The 24,089-nt window shown below is 40.3% G+C and overlaps 1 protein-coding gene across 1 annotated transcript in view; it reads left to right on the top strand.

The window, feature by feature from the left end:
- Positions 1-24,089, top strand: part of snd1 (staphylococcal nuclease and tudor domain containing 1) — a 156,356-nt gene that overhangs the window by 11,838 nt on the left and 120,429 nt on the right. The window contains exons 10-12 of the mRNA XM_057323628.1: positions 4,937-5,041; positions 18,231-18,332; positions 23,885-23,991. Coding sequence (XP_057179611.1) covers positions 4,937-5,041; positions 18,231-18,332; positions 23,885-23,991 — 314 coding nt within the window. The remainder of the gene's footprint in view (positions 1-4,936; positions 5,042-18,230; positions 18,333-23,884; positions 23,992-24,089) is intronic.

Genomic DNA, 24,089 nt, shown 5'->3' with positions numbered 1-24,089 from the left:
GGACGAATTTGGTCGACGCTTCCACGCCAGCAAAGGATGACATTTCACTAGAGTCCCAACATAAGAAATGACCTTTTCTCCACTTCATCTTCTCAGACTCCTTTATCCCACCTTGTTCTGAAGAATACTTGAGCGCGGCAGCCTTTTTAAAGTGCTGACTGCGGTTGACGTGCTCGTCTCCCTGACGCCTTGTTCTGTATTGTGTCTGTCAGCGAGGCAGGGCTTTCGGGTCTCAGGTGTTTCATTTCGTTTTGCATACTCTGTAAACTCAGCCTTGGGCCGTCTCAGCGGTTCTGTTCGGCTGCTGCCTTCAAAGCTCCCTTGGTAACTTACGGCTGAAGCTTGGCTTTTGCATCCCTGGCCCGGAATGCAGGAGGAAAGATTTAGTTTGTTGAATAAATTGTCATGTTATACTTAATTAGTAATAATGGTAAAAAGTAAAATAAAAATGATTATGTAATATAAAAAATAAATGGGTTGGTCACAACTTTCTCTTTTTACCCAAACCAAGGGCTCACACTAGTCAATTTATCGACTTCTCAAGCAAAATATAAACGCGACGTCTGTCATTTGTGGTGATGCATTATATGAACATATATCATTGTTTACATTAAATTGAATGATGTAAACATTTTAGCCCATGGCTCAGTCTCTGTTAGCTCTGTATTGACTATCTCTGTCAGACTCACGCACACGCTCATAATGCAAATCAACCAATCGTGTGTATTTAATTAATGTTTTATTTATATTGAATATTAATTTACAGTCCAATTAACATTTACATTCTAATTTCATTGTCTAAATATTCTTAAAAAATCAAAAGACCTTGTTCTTTAAACGGGTGTGCTTACATCATTTAATATCAATTATGTAAGCAATGGCATAAAATATTATGATGACACAGGCAAGTTACAGATGCATTTTCATTTAAATGTTTTATATGAATTATTTTGACATCATTTATTTTTTAATGGTAAATTTTAGCTTCTATTTATTAGTTACTGTAATATTGTAGGTTGCAAGAACAGTTTTTCTGGTATCTTTCGCATGGCATTTAGAATTATGTGCTGCATTGCTTAGAAGTGTCTGTACTGCAGCTGATGTTAGCACATTCTAATCTCCTGTTTAATGTCGCACAAGTATAGTTTGTAGTTTTTGAAACTAGTGCCGCACAGTCTTTATTGATAAGGTGACACTGCCCGCACATTTTTAAGTCAGCCGTGAGTGTTTTTGTGCATAAAGTTTCTCCGTTCCCCTTAATATAAGGCTGTTTCGCCGAACTTCACGACCTTTAAAATATTCATGCTCGGCCTTTGGTTATGTAAAGGTGTCGCACTGCAATCTGCTTACTGAATTAGTTTAAAAATCCGCAGACACAAAGTATGTTTTCCCTGAGTCAGAAAATACCAGAAGTGAGGAATAAAACATTTATATGAGCTTTAGCTTGCCTCAGATCTCCGTGAGCCCGAAGTGAAAGAAGATATACTTTGAAATTGTGCGTCTGTGTGTGTGTGTTTAAGTGTGTGCACCGGCGAAAAAGCGACTGACAAATGCAGAATGGCGGGTATTTGTAAGCTGTTTCTGTGGCCTGCCACACAGATCTGGCTGTTTTAATTTGTTTGATGCATTTGCTGTCTTTTCAGATGTATGCTGGACGACTTTGTCGTGAATCATTTCCGATAGCAACATTAGTTATCTGAATGTTGTCGCCTTTTCTGTCTTTTTTTTTCAAGGCGCCAGCCAGATAATTGAGAGAATAACAGCGATAAAATATTTGTTGACTTTCAGCTACGTCGACATTTGCACACGTGTAAGTGCAAAGTAGTAATTTAGGTTTAAGGTAAGGTCAATTAGACAGTAAATCTGAACGATTAGTGGTAATGCAATGTAATTACAATGGTGTTACATTGGTTTTTGTACATATCTATGTTAATTGCGTCACGTTTTCTCACATTTTAATAATATTATTAGCATAACATTATTAGTCATTGACAGCATGGGATACTATGTAACTAGCAGAAATATGCCATATATATATTAGGCTTGGGCCGATAGACGATGACACCGTCCATCGCCGATGGCTGACACTAGCCATCACGATGTTGGGCTGGCATCGTGATTCCCCTGCATGACGTAATTTTCGTCATCAGGAGGTTACGCGGTCGTCCACACATCCCGTACGCGTACAGTCGGTCGAGTATGATTTGGGTACTGCGAAAAAAAACTGCGACACGCACGCACGCACGCACACACACAGCCTACATGGGTGGGCTCAAGATCTACTCGTCTTTCCACGTGAAATAACAACTGGAAGAAATTGTGTGAAAATGTGCAGGTCGTACATCCGCAAATACTTGTTGAAAAGTACGCTGTTTTGAAAACTGGCCGCAAAATGCGATTTGGTGGCAGTCTAGAGCCCTGATATAATTGTTTTTAATGTTTTGGCAGATGGCCATAATATAACCTCGCCCCGCCCCCGATGTCATCGTCCATCACGATGTTTCACTGTAGGCATCGTCCGATGCCAATTTGGTAGACATCGCCCAACCCTAATATATATATATGTATATATACATATATATATGGTAATCACTCAATACAAAGACTGCATTAGATTACAATAACGTAACCATTTTAGATTCATAGCATACAAGGTGTACGTAAAAGTGCATGTAAGAATTGTAGATGTATAAATAGAAATATTAACAACATTATAAAATGTGCAGCCTTTTTATTTTTTGGATCTTGTTGGTGCTAGTGTGCTGTTGTTGCCGTTCCAATCCTGGCCTGTAGGTGGCAGTGATTCCCTGCAGTATTTCGTGGGCTGCAGTAACCGAGTGAGTCATGGATCTGGGCTGTAGATCCCTGTTGGCAGTTTGCGGTGAAGTGCCCTGCATGTGTGACTGCTAATGAAACTGCAAAATGTGCCTCATACCTCCCGTTTCAGAGAAAATAAGCTGCATCTTTACTTGGACATCTTTTTGATTTGGGACCGAGCGCATTTATGAACTGACTCGCAAAGAGCGAGAGGTTCTGCCGTAACTCTGCAGACCAATCAAGCAGGTGTTTTTGTAAAAAATCTGTTTAATTTCCACCCCGATGGTTCGTTTAAAAGCCGGTCTGTCAATCTGTGCCACAATTCCTCCCCATATCACCGTATCTTCATCATCTCGCCCCTCTGAAGATGGTAATTTCGTCTTCATTTGCTTAGATCTGATAACGTATGTTTTTGAAGCGTTTCTCTGCATGTTCAGGTCTAATTATATCTGATCCATTACCCAAACCTGCACAAACGCTTGTCATGTTCCACATCACTGACACTTCATTAAATAAGCCGGAGTTGATGGTCATATAAAATGATGCCGGGTATGATATTCATAGACATTATTTTGAACATCAGGGGGGAAGGTAACTAACCAATTATGAGACTTTTGCACGGGAAGGTACTGTTCGTGTTCACAATATATTGAAAAACTTTTTTTTCTCCTTACTGTGCTTGTTGACATGCAATATTTTGACCCTTTATGATTTTCATGTCTAATATCTCTGTTGCTAAACAAATGCACTGACGCATTTCTAAGTCCCACAATTAAGCTTTTTTCTGTTTCTTCACCTTTAAACATAAAGTTGGGCTCCTTCTCCATATCTCAGCGCCTTTGTGTCGCCTGCGGTTTGTTTTCATAGTCTAATGTGAGTGAAATGGTGAGGTAATGGCGGTAGGATGAGAGAATCGGTGAGAGGAGAGATGTTCGTTCACGAGCAGTGAGTGGGAGAAGTGTTTTGTTTGTAGCGTTCTCTTTGTACCATAGAAGGCTTGAAGCAGGGTACAGTAACGTTTCTCTGGCAACGAGCGAGTCTCTTCCGTAGTCCAAGTGTAGTGGTGACTCGGTCATAGATGACTCTCGCTTGCTAGCACCTACTCGCTCACTGTCTTTACATCACTCCTCAATATTCAAGAAAAAAAACGTGAAATCACATATTTTCAAATTCTACCTATCAATTAGTTGTCTGTACAGCCTAGTGACTGTTTGATATTGAGGATTTCATGTAGGGTTAGACTAGTTCATTTGTTATATTTGTTGTATGTTTGGGATAGTTTACCTGAAAATGAAATTTCTGTCATCGTTTACTCACCATCATGTCAATTCCAAACCTGTAGGACTTTCATTATTCTGGAAAACACACAAAAAATATATTTTAATTCTCAAATATCTTCTTTTGTGTTCCACAGATTTTGAATGACATGAGGGTGAATAAATTATGACTGAATTGATTTTTAGGTGACCTGTCACTTTGGTGATGTATGATTAGACTTGTTAGTGATACAAATGCAGCCCTTTATTAAAATCCCTCTTCGGTCTATTGTTTAAGCAACTATAACCTTTTATGCACAAAACCTAAAAAAATGAGAACTTAAAGATTATTCTTAATAGCGGGAACATTGCTCACAGCAGGCCGTTTTGAAGTCCAACAGTAATTGTCTTGAAATTTATTGAAGGCAGTGAATTTGGTAGAAAGTGCTGCTTTGATGGCTGCAGCGGTGGTGCTTTAAACAGGATGATTACAGAACGCCTCATCTTCTCAGAGAGTTTAAACACGCTAACATCCCCCGTGAAATGTCGTTGCTGACGAATAAAGCTGAAAAATAATGCAAAAAACTGGTTGACCTCACTAGCAAACTTGCTCAACAATTTAATTTCCTATTTTTCATCATTTCCTTCTGAAAATCGCAGACCCATGTTGTCGCAATACCTTTATCAATGACATTAAATGAGTGGCAACAAATAATACAATGACGTAACTTTCAAGTATTTCTCGGTTAAGAAACGCGAAATTAACAGCAGCATGTGGTGGTCTAAGTGGTTTATTATTACATCGTCTAACCGCACATCCTTTGCTCTATTATTGATTTTTCTTTGTGTCCTCTTCCATACAGGTGATGCAGGTCGTGAATGCAGATGCCATCGTGGTGAAGCTGAACTCTGGGGAGTACAAGACCATCCACCTGTCCAGCATCAGGCCCCCGAGACTCGAAGCCGAGGTACGAGTTAATGCACGTCCGTCCTTGGATACACCGTCGCTAAGGCCATTACGGAATCCGCAGGGTGCCGCTGTCACATACTCGGTTTTCAAAGTGCTGATGTGAAGGTTTTTCTCTCTCATCTCAGTCTCTTAAGAGGCTGATCTCCTGCCTTCATGCATCTTTCACTCTGTTCTCAAAGCGCTACCTTTGCTAAACACCAGGGGGGGATGGAGAGTCAGAACCATGTTGGCTTTTGACACGCCAGTGCTGCACTGCAGCCAAAAGCCCTATAGATTTACTCTGATAATGAGCACACGCTCTCGCTGAGTCTCTCTTCCTGATCTGTTAATGTCATACACGTCTACTCGAGCCAGTGCAATTCCTGCTACATGTTAACAAATTAATACGAAAGCATCCATTTCTGGGGTTGCATATGCGCACATGCATTTTTGCAGTCTGTTTTGATTCACTCTAATACGAGCTAATAAGGAATTGGTGGCTTGTGTGGACTAAGCGTGTCTGAGAGTGGTTTAATGCATTTTATAATGAAGGCAGTTAAAACCAGTGTGGAAACATCTTGCTGCTATTAGTCACTTCGTTCTGACCTCCTGTAATAAGACACGATGAATCGGCACAACGCAAAGCGAGTTTATGTTGGCATAGATTGAACAAATTACACGTTGTTTATTAAGGAGGACTTGAAATAAGTGCTCCGCATTTGCACGCACATTTCTGCAGCACAATATAGCTAATGTTCTCATTCTTTTAGCTTTTAATGGGTTTTGATGGTTCAGGCGCCCAAATATGTCTGATTTATAATTAAGTTTGTTATTATTCTTAAAGGATGTGTTTCAGAGAGACGTTATTTGTCATGCACATGTAAACAGAGTTCTGGAATGCGGAGCTGTATTTCTGTAGCTATGGATACGGTCTGCTGTGAGCTTTTGGATCAGAGCGCGTTTCCAGCCTGCCAGCTAAGATAGATTTAATCAGATCAGAGCTGATTACAAAACAATAAAGATTACGGATGTATTTCGATCTTGTACATCATACTAAAGTATGAGGTGAACCAGAATGCTTTTAAAAATAAGTCGCTTTTTTCTTTGACCAGTTTACTATCCAAAGATAAACCTAGAAGCTTAGTGTTGGGAAACATTATGTTAGTGTGATGTAGACAAAAAAAGACAAATCGTTGGATAGTTTGTGGTATTCAAGAATATTGAATGTTATCTTTTTCAATATTTAAAAGTTCTGTTTATGCTTTTACTTTCAAGTAATATCAAATAGCACAGGCTTTCCATCAAGCAGTTAGTGATGTAGAAGGAATAGTTCCTATTGAAAACTTTTATAATACTGACCATCTTTTCATTGTTTCTTCAGATTTATAAAAAAAATGTCACTATGTCCACGCATAGGTCCCAATTTATTGAAACTTATCCAAAAAGCACATACTGTACATCCATAATAAAAGTAATCCAGCTGACAAGAGTGGATTAATAAATGTTCGCCAAATTTTGTTTCGCTAAACAAGGAAGGAAAACAAATCATATTTTGAGCTTGTTTAGTGAAAATGAAACTCACAAGAGTGATATGCAAATTTAGTGACATGTCAACTTCAAATCTCATTGGCTCTCTCGAGACTAGTTGTCGAATGACAAGCAAGAAGTTGTTTGGATTCATTTCATGCGCTTTTTAGATCTAAGGGATCTAAGGGACCTGTAGATGAACATGACTGATGTATATTATTATGCAAAATCTTTGTGTTTGACTGAAAAAAATAAGTCATGTAGGGTGATTTAAGGTTGATTGGGGCTCTTTGACATTGAGATGAAGGTAAATTTTAGGTGAACCATTCCTTTAAAGGGGATGGCATAAACAAGATCTGACAATTTGCAATGCTCAAAGTTCTCAGAAATCACTTTTTATAGACTACATTGAAGGCTCGTTGGGACTACAACAAACTTTTTCCTGGGTTAGTGACATCATGAATCCCAAAATTTACATCCACCCTGGCCCCTGGAACACGGATAGGGTAATGGGCGGGACATCTCAATACACGCTCTGAGCGGTAGACCAATCACAAAAGACTGGCTCAGCTCGACCAATCAGAGCGTTTAGGGAGGAAGGACTTCATAGAACAAGGAGCTCAACAGACTGTTTTCTGAGAATCGAGATGACTGTGTAAAATACAGGTGAAATATGTATTATATAAAGCATTTTTTGAAAACCGAAACATGAACACTTATTGTTTAGCACACCATAAACATAATGAAGACTTATAAATTGGCAAAATAGGACCCCTTTAAATGTAAGTATCACCAATACTATTAAGAATCAAACTTTGTTTAAATTCGTTTTCTATCGCAAGTGGTCAAGACTGGATTGGTTTTTCACATTTTGAGCCTCGATGAGAAGAGTTTTGCTATTGCTTAAATTTTCCCTGACGGATGATGAAACGATTGAAAATCCCATAGATGTGCATGAAAGGAGGGACCTGAGCCATATCTAGGCACTAGAATATCAGACTTGAGAGTGGGCTCTTCCGTTGAACTACTTAACAACCCAGAAAACCCAAAACAACATTGCGACCGGATAGCAACAGTCAACAGCCTTAGCAACTTTATAGCAATGCCCTGGCAACCGGCCACAAAACCCCAGCATCTTGGCGGCGAGTTTTGCATGGGCAAGCACCACTCTGGTGTGCTTCAAAAATGTACAGATCTATTTTTTCATTGCTGTCTTCATGCTGCAGAACGTTAATCAGATAGGGGCTGATGTACTTATAATAATACCTTGGTGACTGTTCTGTAGTGTTTGATTGCACGCATTTCTAATCATCGAAGTTTATTTCACAGCTCAGGGGTTTTATTTTACAAGTCCGTGCTTCTGTTTAAAGTCTTGGAAGTATTGATGTGTTGGAGGTGCCTCCTTTATAGAAGCCTTCACCTCCTGTTCACTTTACATACTCTGTTTTCTGTAGTGCATCTCTGCACCAGATGTTCTTGCAGTATGTTTTCCTGCTCAGCTGCACACTTTGATGAGGGTGAGAGAGAGGAGACTGCAGAGTCGTGCCTGTATTAAAGCGTTGCTGTCCTAGAGGTTGTGCCGCCCTTGCATGTGGGGTCTCATCAGTAATGATGCTGGCATGATAAATCCGAACTCTAACCCTGTACTTCCGTACCACCCTTTGTGTTAAGGTCAACTGGGAAATTCAAACATTGCATGCGTGCCAAGTGATTAAACCTCATTAGTACATCTCTCCTGTCTCCTTGGTTCTAAGGGGTCTAATGGAGATCAGGTAACATCTATTTCTAGTGGATTTTACGTGGTTATTATAGTGTATTGAGATCCCAGGATTCTAATAAAAAAAAGAGAGTTGGAGCTATTGGTAATGTTTATTTTGTAGCATGAGTGTTAGCAAATGTGCCAATATCTGTTAAACCGACGCTTCATCACAATCGAAAAGGGGCAGTTACCTTGATTTTTCTGTCTAATCTGATGCTACATTAACCTTGACATTGTGTTATACAACTAACAAGATGGCTGTTAATCTTTTCATCAAACTAATCAATTTTGGCTTGTATGTGCCATGTAGTTTAGCGCAAAGCAACACAGAATTGGATTTGTAATTAATTTATACTGCAGACGTTCACGCAGCAGCTGTACTTTAGCTGTGCTTTAAACGGCTGCAAATGTTTTTCCATTTACTCATTTGATTGTGTTCATCAAAATAGTTCTCTAATGGCGAACCGCACACACACGCACACAAAGTTAAGGGCGTTTGAGGCTTTACAGTTGTTCTGTACTTTGTATACAGTCAAATGGTTATGTAACCACACAGTTCATACTCGGGTAGCTTATAGCTTGATGCTGCTGGTTTTGTTTGATCATTTTCGTGTATCTTTCTTTCTAATCTTGCTTTTTCCTAATGCCTAAAAAATCATACCCATTATATCCGTCAGTGCTTTCTCTAGTGGATTGGTGCCATAATAACAAATTATATGAATAGAAATTCATAGCATATGGATTATACGGAACAAGATTGTGGTTTAGTGAAATCTCACCAAGTGACTGGTAAAATGCAGCTTGTTATTTGTTGGACGACATGGCTTTTATCACATTTATTTTTTTGCGAGTGGTGTCACGATGTGGCAGTTCTACCTTTTTTTACCAACTGTTTTTTTCTCTCATCCTCTTGTGTTCTGCTTTTCAAACACTCTCTCGTCCTCAGTTCAATGCAGGGCATGAAACTGTTGTCCCTTCGCTGTGTCGTACAAACACTTCAACTCAAAGAGACAAACCTGACCTCAGGCCAGCCTGAGGATCTGTGTGTGTGTGTGTCTCTCCCTCTCTCTCTCTCTCTCTCTCTCTCTCTCTCTCTCTATCTCTCACTCTCTGTCGCCTGCCTTGAGGACTTTGGGGGGATTCAGAGCCAGATGTGTTGACCAGCACAAAGATGAACTCTGACAGCTGCTGCCTAGTCTCTTCCTCTCTCTCCCCAGATGACCCTATCTTGTCATGTATTGTGTTGGGACCCCCCATTCTCAACCTTTTTTATCGTATTACATAGTGATGCTATGATTCCAGCTTAGAGGTAAAGTTCACCCCAAAATTCAAATTGTCAATTACTCGCCATTGTAAACCAGTAAGAATTTTTATCTGCTCAATAACCAGTGTCATAGACGGTTTCATCGGATGCACACGCTGGCCCGAAGTTAACTTGTGGTCTGTGCTGGGTTATAATATAACAATTTATTTGACATTTAATTTATATTAATATAAAATCTTATTAATATTTTATTGTATATTAATTGTATTAAATTAAAACTACTCGGCACTCATCGATTCTTTGCTGATGTCTACTGGAAGTTGAGTTTGGGACACAGAACGTTTGTTTATGTTGTTGCCGCTGAAACCGCCTATAACAATATATAGATATATTGCACAAAAAAATACAAAAAATTAAGACATTTATCCTTGATCTGTTTAATCCCATTGGTTGAGCTGCCAACATGTTACCTGCTTCAACCTATATAAAAGCTATATAAAAAAATACTGTGTTTTATTTTGTAGTTGTACGATTTCAAGAAATTCTCAATTTGAATTTAATTTGCGTCCTATTTCAATCACATTTTTTTTAGTTAGTTTGAAATGCTGTGATGCAGTCGTACTCGTGTACCCAGTATCATGCGTCGTATATTGTCAAATAAGTTTATCGTTACACCATAATTTGTTTATTAAAAAAAAGTAAATGGTAAAATTGAAGGAAATGTTGACGACATTGAAAGGTGACCTCACATGCCAAATTTATTTTTTGCTCATTCATTAAATTTTTACCCCCCCTCCCGAGCCCAGATGGAGGCTTATTTTTTGCGCCATTGCTCGCTATTTCCAGCTGCATGTTGGTGTCAGCCGTTTTAGGAGCCCTCGTGAGGATGTGGTGGGGGCGGAGTTATGTCAGAGCAGCTTAATGAGTCATCCCCACTCCCTCTGTGGGTGTGTGTGTGTGTAAGGGACTGCCGGAGAAATGTTGACATCTGGGTTTAAAGCAGAGGCTGATCTACCCTCGTCTTTCCCACTGAAGTAGCTGCAAAATATGTATCAGTCATTGAATGGCGCTTCCGTGTCACTTGCCGTCACCTTGCTGCTCGTGTTTGTGGATACGGTGAGCATGTATATGTGCTCTACGCCAGTATAGAATTCTTCTAAGGCCAGAATGTGTCTCTTCATAGAATTTTTATCTGCAGTGCCTGTGTGCTTGAAGAGATGTGTGTGTGTGTGTGTCCTGTGGCCCTCGTCTGGGGTCAGTGTATGGTTCCATGGCTCATCTCACACATGGTTGGTCAGGCTCTTTCTTACAGAGGACTCTGCTTTGCCTAGGGATTGGCTGACTGTTGGTATCCCAGCAAGGAGGTTGGAAATTGTCATTTTATTTTAAAGGAATGTTAAAGGTCTAGTGTATGAAATTTAGCGGTATCTAGCGGCAAGGTCGCGAATTGCAACCAACCGCTCACTCCACCCAACCTTTCGAAGCATGACTGTAGCTGACACGGAACTAAAATCTCGTCACCTTTTCACTTCTTTGACAAAGGAGATAACATAATTATGAAATGCGCTCTGTATTGAAGTTTGTCCGTTAAGGGCTACTGTAGAAACAACATGGCCAATTCCATGTGCAGTTAAGGCACCCGCAGTGTATGTTAAAAAATAGCTCATTCTAAGGTAATAAAAACATAACGCTTCATTATGTAACGTCTTTGTACACCTCTGAAGACATAGCTATGTCTATTATATTGCATTTCTGTCAATAGATCCTCCAAAATATGACACATGGGACCTTTAAGTCATGACATGTTGATATACTATGGAAAATTAAGACTTGAATGGATTGTGTTACTGGAACTAATATTTAGGAAAGCATGGTTTTAAAATAAGCACAAGAATTAAACCTCATGTATTAACATGAGACTGATATCCAACATTTCAGGTCCCACAGATCAGGTCCGCCACTTAAACGCCAATCCCTTGGTATTTCATCCAAGATGGCGCCGCAGATGGCTGCCTCGGTGTGGAGCTCTCCAGTTGTTTTAGTGTTTTTGTTAGTTTTTCCTGTTTTATGTTTTTCCCATACAATCAGTTTCAAAAGAGATGAACTTCTGAACAGTTAAAACAGTGGAGACGATTGTGGACTTCAGGAGAAACCCCCCTGCACTCCCCCCTCTCACCATCATGAACAGCACTGTGGCAGCAGTGGAGTCATTCAGGTTCCTGGGCACCACCATCTCTCAGGACCTGAAGTGGGACAATCACATTGGCTCCATTGCTAAAAAAGCCCAGCAGAGGTTGTACTTCTTACATCAGCTGAAGAAGTTCTACCTACCACAAACTCTATTAAAACAGTTTTACTCAGCTGTCATAGAGTCTGTCCTCTGCACATCCATCACTGTCTGGTTTGGCTCAGCCACAAAGTCAGACATCAGAAGACTACAGAGGACGGTTCGGACTGCTGAGAAGAGCATTGGTGCTCCCCTGCCCACCCTCCAAGAACTGTATACATCCAGAGTGAGGAAAAGGGCTCAGAAAATCACCCTGGACCTCTCACATCCAAGCCATCATCTCTTCACAATGCTGCTGTCTGGTCGGCGCTACAGAGCACTGAGCACCAAAACAACCAGACACAAAAACAGCTTCTTCCCTCAGGCCATCTACCTCTTGAACAGTTAAATGTTTTTACACACTGTGCAATTAATAACTCTGTGCAATAATAATTAAGTGCAATATTAATACACTATCTATTTTTGTACAACTTTTTCTGTAAATTATATTTCATTCATTCTGCTGTATATAGCACATACCTTGTACTACAATAGTCTATTCTTACAAACCCGATTCCAAAAAAGTTGGGACACTGTACAAATTGTGAATAAAAACAGAATGCAATGATGTCGAAGTTTCAAATGTCAATATTTTATTCAGAATACAACATAGATGACATATCAAATGTTTAAACTGAGAGAATGTATCATTTTAAGGGAAAAATAAGTTGATTTTAAATTTCATGGCATCAACACATCTCAAAAAAGTTGGGACAAGGCCATGTTTACCACTGTGTGGCATCCCCTCTTCTTTTTATAACAGTCTGCAAACGTCTGGGGACTGAGGTGACAAGTTGCTCAAGTTTAGGAATAGGAATGTTGTCCCATTCTTGTCTAATACAGGCTTCTAGTTGCCGACTGTCTTAGGTCTTCTTTGTCGCATCTTCCTCTTTATGATGCGCCAAATGTTTTCTATGGGTGAAAGATCTGGACTGCAGGCTGGCCATTTCAGTACCCGGATCCTTCTTCTACGCAGCCATGATGTTGTAATTGATGCAGTATGTGGTCTGGCATTGTCGTGTTGGAAAATGCAAGGTCTTCCCTGAAAGAGACGACGTCTGGATGGGAGCATATGTTGTTCTAGAACTTGGATATACCTTTCAGCATTGATGGTGCCTTTCCAGATGTGTAAGCTGCCCATGCCACACGCACTCATGCAACCCCATACCATCAGAGATGCAGGCTTCTGAACTGAGCGCTGATAACAACTTGGGTTGTCCTTGTCCTCTTTAGTCCGGATTACATGGTGTCCCAGTTTTCCAAAAAGAACTTCAAATTTTGATTCGTCTGACCACAGAACAGTTTTCCACTTTGCCACAGTCCATTTTAAATGAGCCTTGGCCCAGAGAAAACGCCTGCGCTTCTGGATCATGTTTAGATATGGCTTCTTTTTTGACCTATAGAGTTTTAGCCGGCAACGGCGAATGGCACGGTGGATTGTGTTCACCGACAATGTTTTCTGGAAGTATTCCTGAGCCCATGTTGTGATTTCCATTACAGTAGCATTCCTGTATGTGATGCAGTGCCGTCTAAGGGCCCGAAGATCACGGGCATCCAGTATGGTTTTCCGGCCTTGACCCTTACGCACAGAGATTGTTCCAGATTCTCTGAATCTTTGGATGATATTATGCACTGTAGATGATGATAACTTCAAACTCTTTGCAATTTTTCTCTGAGAAACTCTTTTCTGATATTGCTCCACTATTTTTCGCCGCAGCATTGGGGGAATTGGTGATCCTCTGCCCATCTTGACTTCTGAGAGACACTGCCACTCTGAGAGGCTCTTTTTATACCCAATCATGTTGCCAATTGACCTAATAAGTTGCAAATTGGTCCTCCAGCTGTTCCTTATATGTACATTTAACTTTTCCGGCCTCTTATTGCTACCTGTCCCAACTTTTTTGGAATGTGTAGCTCTCATGAAATCCAAAATGAGCCAATATTTGGCATGACATTTCAAAATGTCTCACTTTCAACATTTGATATGTTATCTATATTCTATTGTGAATAAAATATAAGTTTATGAGATTCTAAATTATTGCATTCCTGCAACTTTTTTGGAATCGGGTTTGTATTTTTTACTTGTACGTATTTACATACATACGTAGCTTTACTCTCTATATCTTTATCTTATGTTTATTGTATTGTATTTCTTAATTTTTATACCCATAGGCCCTTATTTAAATCATTGTGTACTGTATTCTATTGTGTTATGGTCTCTGTGTACTGTTGTTGCTGTTTCTGTGTTCTGGATGCTCCTGTCACCAAAACAAAGTTTTTTTTTTTTTTTAGATTTAATTTATTGTCATTGCACATGTACAAGGCAACGAAATGTGACCTCTGCATTTAACCCATCCAGAGAGTAGTGAACACACGTACCCCCGGAGCAGTGGGCAGCTATCACTACAGCTGCCCGGGGAGCAAGTTGGGTTAAGGTGCCTTGTTCAAGGGCACCTCAGTTGTTACCCGCCGGCCCTGGGAATCGAACCGGCAACCTTCTGGTCATGAGTCCGACTCTCTAACCATTAGGCCACAACTGCCCATATTCCTTGTATGTGCAAACATACTTGGCAATAAAGCTCTTTCTGATTCTGTTAAATGATGATTTACGATTTTTTACGGAATTATTTTAATGTAAAAACTAATGATCAAAAAAGGTACATAAAACATAATCTGTTCTTGTGCTCGCACAATTTATATTCTTATTCATATTCTTTATATCTCTTTCCCCCTTTTTCTCTCTGCATTACTGTTGTTCGTCATCGTTGATTTATTTTAAGAGGCATAATAGTCATTATAATTTTAGCCCTAAATGCTGGTTATTTTCTAAGGTGCCTCTGCCGCTGCCATATAAGTTTAAATTGCTCATTGTGCTTCCCTTGACTGATACAGAGGGTCATAATGCTCCATTCTGGCTGTCGTGCGAGACATATGTGCTCTTACGAGAGGCTGGAAGGTCTTGACCTCAGTTATGCTTTGACATACAGTAGTCATTAATTGTAACTCACAATTTGTTATTTGTGTCATTCCAAGTCAATAGTCAGAGTTGATTAAAAAAGTTAGTAGCGTAATTAAATCTTGTTGTTCGTGTTATGCTTGTCTGTTCTTGTGATGGAATAGCTAGGGCAATTCCGGATCATACTTGTGTAAAGGCTTTATTTGTTCATGCCTAAAGTTAAAGAAGTTTGATGTTTTATGACAGAAATGTTTTGTATATGGAATGCATTGCTGCTGGATAAATGGGGGGTTGGGGGGACTGTTTCTTAAGTGTGATATGGTCACCTCTGCTCTTGTTTATATCCTATATTTATTTTGTCATGACCGCATGATGCCAGTAAACCATGTGTCTTGTGTTCCTATGCAGCGATACCAGAATAGGATGGTTTAATTAGAAAAAAATCCAGCCTCAGAAATTACCATGGTAACAGAAACCCAGAAATCCACCTAGATCTATAGTCTCAAAGCTAAAAAGACAATTTTACAGCACATGTTATTTTATAAGGCTTTAAAGGCCACCTGTGGTGACAATCTAATTTTCAAGGTGATTTATATATATTTTTGTATTTCATGTTTGTGTGATGTTTTAACTTTGCTTTTAGACAAATCATGTCCAAAATCATTATCAACTCCATTGTAATTTCTCCCTAAAACTGCAGTTTTCCAAAGACGGTCTAAAAGAAACACGGCTGTTTTCTACGCCATGAACATGTTGTAACCAATGACCTCACACAATTGATCGAGTGGATGTGATTGAGTGGAGGCGGGGTCTAATTTGCATATCACCGTTCTGAATTATGTACTGTACTATATTAAATGAAGACGTAGAGTTACATTCAAGTTGTTTTAGAGCATAAAGGAGTTATTTTTAAAGAAAAAAATTTGAATGACTACATAGGGATTTCAAGCCTAATGCAATGACTTCAAGAATGTCCTTTGCGTGTCATTCTCCAAATTACTTGTGGGGACAATCTGACCCAGTAATAGTTGCTGGATCTTCCAGTAAGAGCACAGAGTGGTTGATGAGATACGCAAGACGTTGTTAGATACTTTTCCCTTATTTCTCTTCAACTTTTTGGTTATTTAAGGAACTGGGGTTATAACTGGTTATTATGATGATTTTGGACCCCTGTGATGGGCTCTGGCTGCTGAATTGTGTGATTGGTTATTCCCTGATGGAGGAGCTCCTGTGAAGGTTCAGGACCCTCAGGCCCGATGCTGGCAAGAGCTTTTCACTTTCTTTCTGCTTCATAGTCACATCCAACCCGTGAGCCATTTATCACCTACTGATAATGAGACTGAATAATGAGAAAAAGAGAGAGAGACAAGAATGAAAACTTGAGTGTGTGTGTATTTGTTGGAGACAAAGAAATCAGTAATAGCGAAACAGTGGGAGGTGTGTGTGTGTGTGTCTTTTGGAGAGAGACAGATTAAAGTTTAGGAGCAGAGGTGGGACCGGGGCAGACTCTGTAAACAGAGTTGCCAAACACACTCCTGTGTTCCCTGACAGTCTGCTCTTTAAAGGATACATCACACACTTGAGGAGAAAGCACATAAACCCTGTCTTAAAGGGATAGTTTATCTAAAAAAGGAAATTGTCAGTTCCTTATTAGATTTTGAACGACACATGGGTGAACAAATGACAGAATGGTTATATTTGGGTAAACTATCGTATATATTTTTGTCATTGAGCTGGTTACAGTCAAACTTCGACGTATCATGAGCCAGGCACTGAAATCCTCATTTCTCCTCAACACGGTTGAGTCGCCACCCTGCCATGTCTTCTCAGAACACGCTTGATTTGCTCTGTACAATCACAAAGACTTGTATCTCGACAGTAGACAAAGCTTTGTGTCGTTCCGAGATTTGCTATTTAGCACCATCGCAAATGTCTGCCGACATGACTTGGGAATTGTTAACCCCATCCCACGGGTCAAATATTACAACAGAATCTCACTTTACTTCACTTCCGAGGCTCTACACGCTTTGTTACTTTGTGTTGTGTGCAACACGCTTGCTGACATTTTGTCTTGTAACTACACAGCACACGCTGTAACGTACGACTACATAGCCACGCTCCATTTTTTTCTTTTTCTTTTGCTCGGGGGGAAAGGAATTGCCGTGGATATTTTTAGGCGGGCTGAAAATGGGTTGTCCTCCGTTTCAGAGGTTTCTGTATTATGTTCCGTCCTGAAAGCTCCTACATCAGAAAGGAGTTTCAGCGCATTGCGTGCAACATTTCAATGCTGTGAAATGACTTTCGGAAGCAGGGGCGTCATGCACCTATTTCTTTTGTGGGGCATCAGTGGCACTTATGACTCACTGGGGCTCTAGGTGAGATGAGACATGACCAAAGGTGCGAGTTAAATAAAAATAACACTGAAAAACATCTCAATCCTTACAGTTACTTATATGGAGTACAGGACATGTTAGTGTAGTGGTAGTGTTTGTTTATATCTATGTAGATATTGTGTGTATATATACGAATAAGTACATAAAGTGGTACATGTTATAACAAATTGATTCCATGTCCGTATTTAGACACTTTATTGACCTACCATAGTCATGTAACATGAAAGATGCAAATTTTAAGTCATAATGTTTTTTAATGTTTTATGCAGACGGGCATAGCTGATGTGGGTTAATATTGCAGCAGAGATAAACCTGCTGGATTTAGGCTAAAACATGAGGATTTAAAACGCTTCATATTTTATGAATGGTCCTTTTAAAGATTAGATCCGTAGGGTTACCAATACAATCCCATCCTGACCGTGTTCTCGGCTTCTTTGCTTCTGTCCTTGCTTCTGTTTTCCCTTAAGCTTTGTCTCTGTGCTTTGTTGCCTGGAACCAACCAATCCTAGAAAAGACTTCCCAGCATTCGCTCTTAATTCCTACAGGAATTCCACATTCCTTCCCAGAACGCTCAATTACATCATGTTTCTCTCTATTTTGGGTCGAGTGTCCCTGAATGTGGTTCAGTGTATTAATTCATACTGTTGTGGCCACAGCTGGAATAAGCTAAATAAATAACAGTAAAAGAAATCTTCACAAAAGTTCAAGTTCTAGTAAAGGAATGTGCGTGGCTGTGTTGAGATCACCCGAGACAAAACCACAATATAAACCTCAATTTAAAAGAATGGAAAGAAGGTGAGAGCGTGAATTTGGAGGGAACTTGAAGGGGCGGAAGATGAGACAGGTTTTTTTGGAAGTCTTGTGAGAGTCTGAGGGAGAGATTAAATGTTGTGCCTGTTTGGGGCAGATTTTTTCAACTGCCGTGATATTGACTTCTGTCTGTGTCTGATATTGACTTCTCTCTTTTTTCTTTTTGTCTACAGGAGAAAAACAAGGACAAAGATAAACGTTTCCGTCCTCTGTACGATATTCCTTACATGTTCGAGGCACGAGAATTCATGAGGAAGAAGCTCATTGGGAAAAAGGTAAGATTCCATTTAAACGCATCAGTTATGCCAGCATTTCTACACGTTCGTTGTTAATGTTGTGCCTTTTTTTCCCTACGTGATATTTCTTATTTTACAGTATTTCAAAAGTCAGTTATATTATTTCCCTGAGTTTTTCTGTATTCTCTTTGGAGTCACCGAGCACATTGACCGCGCAGACCTTGAGCTCAACAACTTTTCTCCAGCACGGCATGAATAACATTTTCTGGTGAAAGCACAATGAATGCAAAAGCACAGGGCACTGCCAGTTGAAAATGTGCATATAAACATGTGCCCTCTCAATAACATACACGTGCAAATGAAATTGCAAGAGGCTCACAAATCCATGTGACATGGTTTGCAATGGCAAGCCTTGATAATTCGCTCACAATAAGACCAGGAACGTGTATTAAAGTAAAGTAAATGTCAAGCTAACCATTATGAATAGTCACATTTTGGAAAAAAGATTGCATTGGGAAAATGTCTACTATTAACGCTGTTGTATTCGTGTATGATGACTTCGTAATGTATCGTTTTAAATTGAATTGCAAAATATAATTTACTATTGCTTTTTGATTCCTGCTAATGTAAATCATAATAAGAAAATAATTGAAACAACATCAGACACATTGTAGTAATAAAAATGTCAATATTAAGAATATGTCAAAATTGGACAGTATATTCATGTTTTCTTTTGCGGTGAATGGACTTTGTGAGAGGTTTTGTGAGATCCACTCATGATGACCAGAAGCATCCCTACTTGCATCATGCTTTTTATTGAGTCAGCAGGTTATAAACTGGTCTAGGAAGTTCTTCTCATGTTTGGACTCATTAAAGTGTAATGGGCAGCCCTCTGTAGATAGTATGGCTGCGGTTGAAGACGTTTCTCGCTCAAACAGTTAAGTGTTTGTGTAGAGTAATGGAAAATTCCACCTCTAAGGGCCATTTGATTTAACCCCAAAGAAATCCAATTTCTCACACACAAGCGTTTTCTCATAAATGTTCGGCGGGCGCTGGATTACCAGTGCACTTTTATATTATACTGGAATGTATGCCTGGAAACCGACATTTTATTGCTGCTGCTTTTGCTGGTTCACTGACCCGGAATCATTTGAATATTTAGCCAATAGAGACGAGAAACGGAAAGGAACGAGTTTAATCTCAGATCAGATTCATGCTAGGCATTTCCTGTGTACGCACTCAGCGGGAGTCGTCAGTTTAGTTTGATTTATACAACGCTCGGCACGGTACGATGCCTGTTTGCATATTAATGCAAACAGTGTGGGAATGTTTGGATTTATTCAGACTTTTTACCGCTCAAAGATGCCAGCGCAGGCATGCAATCATCTTGAGGATCCACTTTTGACTCATTAAATGTCAATGAAGTGCTTTGAAATTGTGGTGTGTAATATTAAGCATCCTCAGAATCAAAGGTAACGTCTTACAGATCTTTTACTGGAGGTGATTTTTTTGGATTTGCCTGAATAATTAAGAGTTAATTTCTGCTGAATTTTCTCAGTGTGTTTTTTTTTCCGCAGCAACCATTTGGAGGGTTGCTTTTGTTGTTGCTAGGACACAATGTCGTGTGAAGATGAGGCCTTGGACTGAGGCGCGTCACGTTTTAGCATATCTCCTGCTGCCCTAGCAACAGCTGTGGACATTTTTGCATGTTCCAACTGTTTAGAAGAAAAATAATCTGTGCAATTTTAGATGTTTATAGCAGAAAAAGAGGTCTGTGGTTAAGGACTGATTGTTTTGTTATTGATAGTGGAAAGTACAATTTGAATGCATCCTGTTCAGGTCAAAAGCGAAGATTTTATGCTCCAAAACCTTTCATTTAACTTTCTTAATGCATTTAGGATATCATTTATTATGAATGTTTTGACGTTATAAGTATTGTTCAGGATGGAGCCGTTTCCTCGCATCCATAGGTATACTTAACTAGATGCCTCATTGAAGTGCTCCAGACACTGGGTAAAAAAAGTAACCCAATTCCACGGGAGAACCGCAGACTTGGCAACACAGACCGACTCGCACCGTTCCAATATGGCGGACGACCTACGTATAGCGACCCATAGAAACAGCTGCTAATGTGGCATCTAGGTATTTACATCTACGCTCACATCCATTTGTTTCAGATGTAGTCTGCATGTAGTCTAGTTCACTGAACCCCCCCTTACATTTGACAGGGTTTCCATGATCAAGGAAGATATGGAAACGTATTAACATTTTTACGTTTTGATTTCTGGGCCTGGTAAGGTTAAGAGAATATTATAAAATGCTGAAAAGCCTTGGAAATTTGTTTGTGTTTATTTGTTTGGATATTCTTAGCTCTATAAAGTATTTTCTTGACTAGAATGCTCTTTTGTGAGCTTTTTGAAACATCCTTATCCAATGAACTCAAACGGTTGCAAAAATAATACAATTTCATTGGTCAAAAGAATCTTAGCAATTGTTGAATCGGCTAAAGTCAGAGCTCTTGCCGCCCTCCTGAGAACCGCAGCTCTGGAAGGGCTGGAGCGTGCCGTCTGTTCAGATCGTGTTTCCTTTGTGAGGATAGAGAAGAATGAATGGCATTGACTAGCTGTGGGTAATAGAGGTAAATCTACGGAGAGCTGCATTTTTCCATTTTCCTTCCCCGTATCGAAACCGAACTTCCCGGTGACATAATCCAAAGATAGATTTGGCTAACTTTCTAAGTAGCGCCTCTGTAGAGGGTCTCTGCCTCAGCAAAAAGTCAAATGGAAATGTTTCATTAATCCACTTATCAGGAAAGAGCACGTTTGGATAATCCTGCCCGCTCAAAGTGCCTCTGTTATGCGTGTGTGAGGTGTGAACAAGACGCAGCATGAGAGAGTAGCCGAGTGAATGCGAGCGTCAAGAATCTGATGTCTGTGTTTGTGCAGGTGTATGCGAGTGATTTTTATTCATTTGTTCACTTTTATGAAAGAGAGCGCAGAGAGTTTTTCGTGTTGCTAAGAAATGCACCTCGGCCCTGATGCATTCTCACCCGCAGCTGCCGGCACAGTCCCATCCATCTTTTTCCTCCGCTCGGGCTTCTGCTTTAGAGGGAATTACAGCAGCGTGCGAGTCTAGTAGCTCACTTTTAATCCATGAAATATGTATTACTGAGTTTCCTGACTACACCTTCCCTCACCGCATTATACCGCTCGCAGAGACTTAAGCTCGCCAAGAGCAGCTCTATAGCCGCCCGTGTCTCTAAAACATGCATGCACGCTCACCGGATACGTGCCACGCTGCATTTCTGTCCAGCGGACCTTTCTCTGGTTTTGACAAATGCTTCACCATCATTTCAGTCTCTGTCATCCTCCCGGTCTGGGCTATTCTCAGTTCACCCCCTATCGCTGTTATGTTTCCATCAGATCTTTCTTATTCAGACACGACTCTTAAAGACCATTTAATCTGTCATCTGCCTCCCAAATGGCTGCTCTCTGTGTCTCGCTCTTTCATTTTCTCTTTCTTCATGAGCACTTTCGCTCCTCTGAAAGAGAGGGAATTGTTGGCGTTTTGCATTTCTTTAGAAGACTTGGTCATTCAACCAAGCTCATTACTCCTGCCCAATGGTGCAGAGCTGTCTCTGCCTTTCAGAGAGGAAACGAGAGCAGAAGAGAGGATCAAAATGCAATCATTTCGTGTTTTATTTGTTGATGAAACACTAAACTCCTGGGGTAAGAAAATGAGGGGCCACAGGATTCCCCCACCTAATGAACTCCCATTTACGTCCATTAGACTGGGTAACATTCTCATTTGGGGCAAATGGGCTCGGGATAATCGGAATGAGTTCACGAAGGGGAGACGTAAGACTTTAGACGTTAGTTAGTAGCTTTGTAATCTTTTTGCCTTTTGCCTAATTGATTTACTTTCTTTGGATGCACTTTTGTTCTTACACAGAGCCTCTGTTCACATAATATTATGTAATATATAATATAATAATTTGGTATAGGAATATGGGTCTAAAGCAAGGTACTTTTGTGTTTATCAGCGTTACAATGCCCCAGCACCAGTTTAAGGGAAGCCACCAAAGGTCGTACTACATCAAATGCACTTTTATGGCATATCCAAGGGGGTTTTCAGCTGTATGTTATAGATACACTTCAAAGGATGCAAAGAGTGCACATTGTTTGTCAAAAGTAATTTCTTATAAAATAAGCATTAATGGAAAATCCACTATTTAAAGCAGTGGTTCTCAACAGGGGGGCCCCAGCTGACTTCCAAGGGGATGACTAATATTTTTGAGTTAGACAAAATGAGCATTGGAATTGTTTTACTATGTAAACTGTACCCTTCAACATGACCCGCGTACAATCCAGCGAGAATATCCCCCTAGTTATGGATTTACTGGGGCAGAGCTCCGTTTTAAAGAGGCACGTTGAAATTGATCTTTCTTGTCCTGAGCGTATGTTTCTGCTGCTGGGCAGAGACCTTCAGATAAAAGCGACGTCTTTTGACACATGACTGTTGGCTGTGCCTCTCTTTTATTTTTAAAGGTATCTTTACAGATGCGCAGCCATGCGTTGTAGTTCATTCTATAACTGGATACAATCAATCCACGCGCACGCAATAGACCGTGTGGCAATTGGTCCGGTATAGTCTTCGTCCTTGCGTGGTCCCAATGTCACCCTAATTAATGACACACCTCCCCCCCCTTTGGTGTCAAGGCAGAAGAGAGATCCGGCTCACTATTTCAGATTGGCACCCAACTCTCTGTTTGCGCTGAACTATTGGAACAGAATTGACAAGATCACAGTCTCTCCATTAGGCAAGGGCTCCTATCTCTGAATTTCTTAACCAGGCTTCTTTATTTGCTCGGATCTAACAAGAAGGACGGGGACTGAATGGAGCGCCCCTTCCAGGATGATCCGATGACCTCTGAGAGAGTTTGACACAAAGGGAGTCGATATCCTAGCCTGGAGCAGTTTGGTGTCTATGCTTTTCGTCGTGATATAATCAGGTTTTGTTATCCTCTCCCACTTCCCTCTTTTGCCATTAAGTAAAATAGTTACCGGCCTGTTTCTCGCTATGTGATAAACAGTTTCCATGTTTGGTCAGGGTTCCTCTGGGGAGATCTACGGTCTAGCCTGACATGATTCACACTGACTCGGGGTCACCTTGGAAAGTAGCCCACAGTCATGCTTGCACACGCACACACACAAAACCCATCGCTAGATGCCCTAACACAATTTGTCCACCCTTCACCGAAAGCCTCGTAATCCATTGTTTTTATTTTTTTAGGTCAGTAAACTCTCTTTACAGCCAGCTTTTCGCTTGATTTGCAATCCTGTACAAAGATATCAAATTCAGAGTTTGATGTGTTGCTTTTTCTTGGCGTAATTCTGTCAGGTTTAATGCGACATCATAAAACACTGCAACACTGCGGTTCTCCATGTTCTCACGTGTGCCTTCAGTGGTCAATTTATCTCCATAGCCTGGGCCTCTGACAGGCTTATAGTCTGTATGTAGGCTGTGCTTCCTGGCCTTACATTGACTCTTTGAGACCAGTGGTTTAACCTTTTCGTTTTCTATCTTTACAGGTTAATGTCATGGTCGATTACATCAGAGCTGCCACCACGGCTTTGGAAACGGGTGGCGTCCCTGCCTTCCCAGAACGTACCTGTGCTACGGTTACCATTGGAGGAATGTGAGTACCAGAGACCAAATCAGTCTCTTTCTCTCACTTTAGATCTTCTAGGAAAAGAAGGAAACTGAAAAGTCAGTATAACAAAGATCTTCATATTA

Source organism: Triplophysa rosa, linkage group LG24 (assembly GCF_024868665.1).
Source record: "Triplophysa rosa linkage group LG24, Trosa_1v2, whole genome shotgun sequence".
Classification (NCBI taxonomy): domain Eukaryota; kingdom Metazoa; phylum Chordata; class Actinopteri; order Cypriniformes; family Nemacheilidae; genus Triplophysa; species Triplophysa rosa.
Note: the sequence above shows the minus strand (reverse complement) of the source record. Positions and strands in the feature narration are given on the sequence as shown.